The following is a 10,086-nucleotide window of genomic DNA, read 5'->3' on the forward strand; positions in this document are numbered from 1 at the left end:
AAAAAGTATGTACAGAATCCTAGACATTTAAAACATGAAAAAATTCTTTATTGTAATGTATGCCACAAATTGTTTCAACTGTTGAAACATCCTTAAACCAGTGCAATATGAAGTGTCAAGATGAACCAAAACAGCAGAGCAGCTTTAGTAGAGTTTATGATATCAGTTGGGAATGAAACCTATCACATCACTAGATATATACTTAATTAATAACTTGATAAAAAATGAGTAAATGCTCTTATTATTTGTACAGAGCTATAAACAAAAATATACAACCACTTTAGACCAGTGACAAAATGCAGGATGAGAGAAACATCTTGTAAACAATTGTGTATATGTGCATATATATATATAATAAATTCAATAATAATAGAAAGTTATCAAATTTTATTAAGCATGTAACCTATAATATATATATATATATAAATGATGATGATTGACTGTTTGTTCACTATACACTCTTAGATTGTTCAACCAATTGCTACAAAACTCTGCAGTTATGTTCAAACCAGTAGATGAGCCTGGTGTTGCCTGGGCAAAAAACAACAAAGATTAAGATTATTTCATACTTCGTACTTCTAATCATTCTATTCTAGTAGCCCGGGAGCCCCCTAGTGGGTGTTCTAGCAGCAGCAGTACCATTCCATGGTATAAATAATAAATTTCTATTACAAATAAAAATAATAACATAATGAATTTCTCATGACATACCCTACTAAAATGCAGCCAAAAATGCAAAAAAACCACATGAAATAATAATATACTGAATTTATTGTTAATTTAAATAATAGCTAGGTTTTCCCTAGTGGCCATTTTTGGCACACAGTGACAGAAAGAAAGAATCCGGTTTTTCAGCTTTATATAGTAGATACTTCTAACTTAGATAATGTCGTACATCCCATCCCAAATTATCAATTAATTTCTGTCTATGTTTGATTGCTGGCTTTACATGTAGTGGTAGTTATTGGAAAAAATTAGCAAAATATAATTTTTAAAAATATATATTATATTCACTGAATTACTCGACAATGATATAGTGAGAAATAGACACACCATTATCTGGTTACTACAAGAAGTAGCACNGGAGATAAATAATTAAATCAATAAATTTTTATATAATTTTTTGGGATTTTTCACTTGGCCGCTAGTAAGCAATAAGTGCCAACCAGTGGCTGAATGGATACAATTACTGAACACTGACAATTGGTCATGAATTTGTACCTTGCCAACATGCTGGTTACAAGGAGTTATCTCAATTACTTTTACAATTATAATTTGGAGAATTTTTTACTCAATCCCAGAGAGAGGCAAATGCAGTGTCAGCCCTTCCCTGGAATTTTGGTCCCAAAAAATCTTAACCATCTAGCTCCAAGTAACTTGCATTCTTTTAAAGTCCCACATTTTGCATTTTTGTGAAAATCTCTCGTTTTTTAAATTCTCAAAACCACTTGAGTTAATTAAATTAAAATTATTGTAAATGATATACAGTAGAGCGTCGATTATCCAAATCAATTGGGGACTGGGGTTGTTCGGAAGATCGATGTTTCGGATAACCGATTATGTACGAAAAAATATATTAATTTATCCCATGTTGACATTTTTCTCCGTTGCGTGTCGCTTTGCGTTGAATTTTCATCGATGTTAAGCCTAATGAAGACTATTATGTCGTTAAAAATTATTTTTTTATTTTTTACGAACAAAATAAATATATTGAAAAATATAAAAACAACAAAAAATTATACTTCAGAAGTTAATTTAGTATCAAAACGTAAAATATTTGAGTAGCCCAAGACATGGCCAAAGATTACAGCGCCACTGCACTGGTGAAAATTTAAATTTGCCGACTGGAATTCTTTCAGATGATTGACGTTTCGGATGATTGACTTTCAGATAATCGAAGCTCTACTGTATTTATTAATTTAATAATGTCAAATTAAAAATTTTTCAAAATCTGTGTAAATATAATGTTTAATTAAATATAAAAGAAATAATTTCTTGTGATTACAGTAGCCAAACTTCTACTTATGAAGCATATGCAAAAAAGATTTTAGTATATCAAGTTTGGTTTAATCAATAATATCGATGAAACAGCAGAAACTAATGTTGAATTTCTAAAAAAGTATGTACAGAATCCTAGACATTTAAAACATGAAAAAATTCTTTATTGTAATGTATGCCACAAATTGTTTCAACTGTTGAAACATCCTTAAACCAGTGCAATATGAAGTGTCAAGATGAACCAAAACAGCAGAGCAGCTTTAGTAGAGTTTATGATATCAGTTGGGAATGAAACCTATCACATCACTAGATATATACTTAATTAATAACTTGATAAAAAATGAGTAAATGCTCTTATTATTTGTACAGAGCTATAAACAAAAATATACAACCACTTTAGACCAGTGACAAAATGCAGGATGAGAGAAACATCTTGTAAACAATTGTGTATATGTGCATATATATATATAATAAATTCAATAATAATAGAAAGTTATCAAATTTTATTAAGCATGTAACCTATAATATATATATATATATATATATAAATGATGATGATTGACTGTTTGTTCTTAGATTGTTCAACCAATTGCTACAAAACTCTGCAGTTATGTTCAAACCAGTAGATGAGCCTGGTGTTGCCTGGGCAAAAAACAACAAAGATTAAGATTATTTCATACTTCGTACTTCTAATCATTCTATTCTAGTAGCCCGGGAGCCCCCTAGTGGGTGTTCTAGCAGCAGCAGTACCATTCCATGGTATAAATAATAAATTTCTATTACAAATAAAAATAATAACATAATGAATTTCTCATGACATACCCTACTAAAATGCAGCCAAAAATGCAAAAAAACCACATGAAATAATAATATACTGAATTTATTGTTAATTTAAATAATAGCTAGGTTTTCCCTAGTGGCCATTTTTGGCACACAGTGACAGAAAGAAAGAATCCGGTTTTTCAGCTTTATATAGTAGATACTTCTAACTTAGATAATGTCGTACATCCCATCCCAAATTATCAATTAATTTCTGTCTATGTTTGATTGCTGGCTTTACATGTAGTGGTAGTTATTGGAAAAAATTAGCAAAATATAATTTTTAAAAATATATATTATATTCACTGAATTACTCGACAATGATATAGTGAGAAATAGACACACCATTATCTGGTTACTACAAGAAGTAGCACACAGCACTTACCTGCATAGAGTATAGTAGTATTTTGCCCCTGTACATCATACCTGTTAGCAATAGGGTTGTGCCAGTTATGGTATCTAACTGTTCAGGGAAATATTTTTGAATTGAAATAACATGACTTATGATACGAATTGAAAGTACATATATTGTTAATCTGGTCTCAAATTTCATCTATCTAATTCCGCTCTCAAGATTAAGGAAGGAACAGACGGACAGACAAACAACAATGAAAATTTATAGGTTTACAATTTTTTCAGTTATGGGTTTGCGCATGGCCAATGGACTGGTCACATGGAGTTTTCTGGGTTTTCTTCATGTTAGTAACACCTAAATAGGGTCCAGCTTTGCATAAAAGTCTTCCTGGGATGCATCCCCTCAGCAGATTGTTCGCTTTCCTGATCTCATCTCCCCTTACTAACTCATAAATCCATTGCCCCAAATGTCTTTCCCTGATACTGCTTAAGATGTTCTAATGTTCAGCCAAATTAATGTGCAGTATGTGCAGTGATATTAAGGCACAAAGTAGAGCTCAGTCATTTTCTGTGCCAATGTTTATTTTTCCCATTTATTATCATGGCAAAATTGCTTCATTCAAAATTTCCTGTAGTTGTAGTCTATGTAATGTGCACTTTATTCACATGTTGAGTCTTTCTGTCAAATCTACTTCCAGTATGCTTATGCCACAAGTTTCAAGTTTTCTTTACTCAGATGCTTTTGTTAAGCTTTACTTTCTCAACCTGGATTCACCAGTTTTTTACAGGATCACATAAATCAATTATTCTCACATTTTTACAAGATTTTTTTATTTAAACAAATCTTTGGACATTAAAGTTAGTAACTTTGATCATGTGCAGGATCATCACAACCTATCCAACACTGGATAGGTTGTGATGGTCAAATTAACTTCAACCTCCATCTGCAACAGTCCCTTCTTCCTATTAGACCCACTGGTATGGTGGTGTTCAAATAGTAAAATTACATAATACAAGGTTACCAGCCTGCACAAAATATGATTTAAGTGCTTTTTCAAGGGTGCCAAATTTAAATATTTGGTCCATTTTTTGAGAAATTTGATTCATTGGCAGATTACCGTTTGATACTTTGCTGTGAATGGTCCAGTTCCTTAGAGTTAACATTAGGAAAAAATATGATATCCTAAATTTTATAAGATATTATATTTTCAATTGGTGTCTACTTGACTGATGAAATTGTGCCATTCTATACCACCCGAGTATTGCGATAAACACGACAATGATAAGCTAAAATAATCAAACTGCTTATATGATTTTCATTTTAATATTTGTTATATCATAACCTTTATAGTTATATAAATCAAATACTATAATATAATAGAAGGGTTAGAAGTACAAAATAATCTAATAATCTTAATGTTTGTACTTATATTTTTGCCCAGGTAACACTGGGCAAAAATATAAGTACAAACATTAAGATTTGTACTTATCTGCTAGTTTATTCATAATTAACTTGATTGCACACTTACATAAAATGATATTCTAATACATCATACTATATTTTTGCAGAATGACCAGGAAATCAGATATGGTAAAAACTGGCATGCTGGTTTAAGTGAGGTTATACATCCCTCTTTAGAGGGTGCATTAAAAAACAAACAACTTTTTATTCTATAACTATGAAACTGTCAGCATTACATCAAAAACTATATTATATGTTTAATTTCTTCATTTTGTCTTCTTTCAAATGATGTAAAATACTCCTGGATTCTGAAAGTGCTTTTTTTGTTTATTTTATGGTAATTCCATTCAAAAATAAACATATTAAATTTAAGAAACTCACTGTAAATTATCTCAACTTACATGAATTAACATGGGCTTTGTGTGAAATTTGAGATGGTGTTATTTTTAAGGTTGAGGGGGATGGTCAGTGTAGCCACACTGGCTAACTTCTACTACTACTATTAATGTCAATAAGTTGATAATTGTTTTATTGTCTTGTAAACAAAAACTCTCTTCCTGATGTTATCAGTCAAATTACAATGATATACCATGTATTATTGTACTGGAAAGAATTTTTAAACATTTGTTTAACAACTAGTTTTGTTATCTGAATTAATTTTATATTTTAGTGGTAGTTTAACTGGCATGCTGGTCTCTCCTGTTTATAAGTGGCATGTTGGTCAATCTGCAAAAATACAGTAAATTCCAAATCTGTTGTGTCATCTATTGTTGCATGTTTATCCTCTCCCACTTTAAAAGAGTATTGAAATAGACATTACTTCTTTGAGCAAATCTTACTAATGTATGCATGCACTTCGCGAGATATGTGAGGAGAATGAATAATTTTGATACAGGATACACCAATATATATGATATTCTGCTTGCATATAAAAACATTCAAATTTTTTTCATTTCTTTCCTGCAAATAGAAACAATTAAATAATACAATTAACCTACAAATTTTATTGTGTATTAATGGTGCTTTTAACATACATAATGCATATTTCAGACATTTTAAACATGCATATAGCAGTGTATATAAATCTGGCCCTTTGTAAATGCATTTTTCACTTATAACTAAGTGATAATTTTTTCAAGACAATTTCTATTTATGTATTTTATTTTATGACAGTTTGTTTCATGACGATTCTCTGTAATGATGCTTTCTTTCTTCATATATGAACAAGATATTGTAAACTTTAATCTGATGAAGTAAATATTTGGCTTTTTTTCTGTAGGATTTAAAAGTGGAACCAACACTGATTTATAAGATAAAATATGATTTTCTCTGATTAAATCTCAAGAAAATGATCCTGAGAATTAATCAGAGAAAATCATATTTTACTACTATAAAGTAGATATTTTACAACTATATATTTAGATAAGTAAAATATTACTTATCTAATCTAAAGTTAAACCTGTATATTAATGCTAAAAATTTCTCTGAATTCTTTTTATTTTCATTATAATTTTTCTTTATTTCAAGGTCTTTTAAAATTCTTGGTTAAAATAGGCATAAAGTGAAAACATCAAACCTTTTTTTTCATTTTTTATCTATTTATTTTTTCAAGTGTTATATAATAATTAGTTTTATAGCTCTATTTTTATATTTGCTTCAAAAAAGCCCTAGCAACCAATTTTTTCTGTTTCAGCCAATCAGTTGCTACATAATAAAAAAAATGATAATTATAATCAACTACTCAAAACCGGGTATACTTAATAAACACAAAATGACTGAAACCAATTTCCAGCACAAATTTATCAGAAAACTGCTTTCTGATTAATTTGTGCTGTAAATTGGTTTTTGGAAACTCAGTTTTGTGTTTAAAAATGATATTTGAATTTGTTCATAATATATAATATAATATATTTAGCACTTATCTTTTATAAAAATAAATTACCTATTTCCATTGCTGATTCTTCTTCAATATGTAAATCATCAGGAATATCAAAGCTTTCTGGAACATGAAAATAAAATTTATTTATAAATAATCCTTATTAATAATAGCAGCTATTCACAAATAATCAATTCTAATTCCAATAGAATTTGTTAAATTTATTAATTAACTAAATTATCATCAAATTATTAATTGGTATTGATAATTCAGTAAATCCTATAATTACATTTAACTTTTTAAACTACAAAAATATTTATTCTGCATAACAGAGAAAGTGTTTGTTTATATTTGACTGATAAATATTTGATCATTGTAACATTACAAAGTTAGAAAACTATAAAATTATCATTGAATGCAGAGAAAATGTTCATGACTATGAAAAAGAAAAATAGCATTTTCATTATTGGTACAATTCTATATTTGTCACCTAGAGATTACAGTTCCTGTAATATCTCTAGGTGACAAATATTCTGATTGTTCCAAATCTTTAGAAATATTTAAGTTCTTATTTTAGCTTTATAAATAGTTGTTTTTTTTTCTTTCTTTCTTAAAAAAATAATTTTTCTCTTAATGTTGATAATTGTTTTGGAAGTAGTGTTACCACCCATCCAGTTTTCACCTGGACAGTCCAGGAATTGACTTGCTGTCTGGGTAAACTATTAATTTTGTCCTGGAATTTCGTAGAAATTGTGAAATTACAATGATACAAGTTCTTGCAAATATTTTTACAAATTTACACTATTTTAACAGTGAAAGAACTCGCACTCACTGAAATTCATCTGAAATTCTGCCACGTTAGTCTGTTTATGCCAACATGTGGTGCACAACCTGTCAGCCTTTTTTTATTTGCATGTACACGTCTCAAATAGAGGTAAGTTATCTGCTGTACCTGTTCTTTCTTAATTTAGGTTACTTACGTTACTCCTATGCAAGTCCCTAGTCCCTAACTGTAACTGATTTAGAATCGGCATGCACGTTATTCTTCACATTGTAAAATGACATTGCGCATGTGTCAGGAACTTCTGTTCAAACAAACCTGACCTGCAGTCTGGGTCGGCGATTTTGAAAAGGTGGCAACGCTATTTGGAAGCATTCAATACTATGCAATAAACTGCTAATTTTGATATTTTAGTTTTTTTCCACAATTTTTTTTTAACAATTTCTGAAGCATAATACCAGAAACAAATTAAAATTAATGATGTAATGATAATATAACACTACATTAATCAAATAATAGATTAAACTATTACACCTGTTCTATTAATCATTGCTAATTTCATTTAACAATAATAACTAAATGTTTTATTAGCACAAAACACTTACATAACTTTCTGTCATCTATTCAGATTAAAAAAATTGCTTCTATTATTATCTGATATTACAAATAGCTATAAATATATTGGTTTAAATTATATTCTGCTATATCAAACTGTCTTACAATGACTCATGGAACTAAATTTCACCAGCAATTGTTAGTAAAACAAAGAAATAGTGAAACCAGAGAGTTAGTTACAGTTAAACCAAAAGAGAGATTCAAATATTAATGAAATTTATTTGATTTTTAATTATCATTTTTATGCAAAATGTTTCATTGAAATAAAAAGTTTTATTATTTGTTTCAGGTTATTATTGTTAATGTGAAGTTAATCAATTGTTAGAGACATTTCCTACTGCAACTGAAATAAATAAATAAATTTATACCTGTTTTGTTTGTTCATTAACTTCATTGGCATGTTCACCATCATATTCATCATCATGGTGATCTGTTACTTCAGAATGAGGTTGATTTTCTTTGCTTTCATCATCATTCCTTTCTTCTATATTATCATCTTTTGCAGCAATATTTTCTTCTGGAAGAGCTTTTCCTTTTCCACTGTTATCATCCTTTAATTCATCATCTTCATTTTCATTGTCACTTCCCCAAATCTGTTGAAATATTCAATAAAAGTACACAATTATTATTGTAATAAAAATTTTACACATTTAATATGGTATTTTATACTTAATTTTAATAAATAAAATTATTGCAGTTGAAATAATACAAATGAGTTTTATAAATGAAATAGTAATCAATATTTGAAAAACATATAGAGTAATATTTTATAGTCAATAATTATACATTAATCACTGCATCAACCTACATTGAATTTCAAGCTATTTGAAATGTAAATTATAAATCTGATAAAAAATTTTTTTCCCTAGACATATATTATTCTATAACTTATGTAAAATGGAGTGATGTATTATTTTGCTATATAATTTTAATATAAGATCAACAAATAATTGTTAATAATATTTGAAGAATAAGTGTAAAATTGAATGGACATAAAATATTCAAAACATTGTTTTAACCAAATGATTGTATACTTATAATAAAATATATGACAAATAATGTTAAAACAATGACCCACAAAACTGATAATATGACACTAAAATTAAATTTAATAAACTACTTTTGCCTTTTCAAATATTAAGGGCTTCTTTAATAAATGAAATACTACATTGAAAATTATTTTGAAGACATCTATATTCTAAGTAAATTTAACTCTTTATATAAAAATGAAACTAAAAGTATTTTATTGGGCTGCAATTTCCAAAAATTATAGACCTATAAATTCCCACTGACATCCATCTGTCTGTCCTTTCTTAATCTCAAAAACAAAGTTAAAGGAATGAAAGTTGTGACCAAATACAGAAAGATTAGGGGCATAAGGCTCGAGACATACAATTATATACAAACTTCTGGTTTGGACTGGAAGTCACATTATTTCAATTCAAAAATTTTCTCCTGAATGAAGTTACATAGATGACTGGCATGACTTCATTGCTAATAGGAGAAGTATGATGTTCAGGGGCAATACACTACTAAAATTCGGAGCGTTTTGATGAAATATTGCAGCAAGGCATTGTGACAATGTCATAATAAATAAAATTATTTTATTTATTATTAATTTTTATGAAGATAATAAATTTAAAATTGTTTTGTTTTAAAGCTAGTAGAATTTCTTGAATTGAAAATTTGTCTTTTGCAGGAAATTCAGTTTAATTGAGAACAAGAATCTTTAGTGAATATTTGTTCTATAAAAATAATTTTTTTGATGACATCAGCATAAAAATTAAGAATAAAAAGCATGTATGCATATAATAACAATTTCAATGTACTTAGATCTTTCACATAGCAAAGGAATAAATACATAAATTTCATGCAAAAATAAGATAAATAAATTTGTTTTATTTTCTATGTGATTAAATGTCATTTGTGTGTAAAACTTTTTTCATTTATAAATAATTTCACAATTTTTGCAGCCATGAAGTATTTAGTTAGTTCAGATGATGAACTATGAGCAAGTTTCACAATTGCTGATAATTCTTTTATTCTTAAATTGTTCATATAATTAAACTCTTAACAATTTAAAATTTGTATATAATTATTTGGTCGAAAACACTATCATATAATTTTTATAACACAGCAATAAAAAGTTTGGATGATAATTTTTTTAAAGTTATTCAAAAT

At 28.1% G+C, this 10,086-nt stretch overlaps 1 protein-coding gene across 1 annotated transcript in view; it reads right to left on the bottom strand.

Annotated features, from left to right (window-relative positions):
- Positions 1-6,567: 6,567 nt before the first annotated feature.
- The window catches only part of LOC111612783 (midasin-like), a 104,884-nt gene continuing 101,365 nt past the window's right edge, over positions 6,568-10,086 (bottom strand). The window contains exons 49-51 of the mRNA XM_023354038.1: positions 9,868-9,932; positions 8,274-8,498; positions 6,568-6,632 (exon numbers count right to left, since the gene is read on the bottom strand). Of these exons, the coding sequence (XP_023209806.1) occupies positions 6,576-6,632; positions 8,274-8,498; positions 9,868-9,932 (347 nt within the window). The 3' untranslated portion in view covers positions 6,568-6,575. The remainder of the gene's footprint in view (positions 6,633-8,273; positions 8,499-9,867; positions 9,933-10,086) is intronic.

The sequence above is a fragment of the Centruroides sculpturatus genome, unplaced genomic scaffold (assembly GCF_000671375.1).
Source record: "Centruroides sculpturatus isolate CEXI.00-Female unplaced genomic scaffold, Cexi_2.0 scaffold1151, whole genome shotgun sequence".
NCBI classification, from domain to species: domain Eukaryota; kingdom Metazoa; phylum Arthropoda; class Arachnida; order Scorpiones; family Buthidae; genus Centruroides; species Centruroides sculpturatus.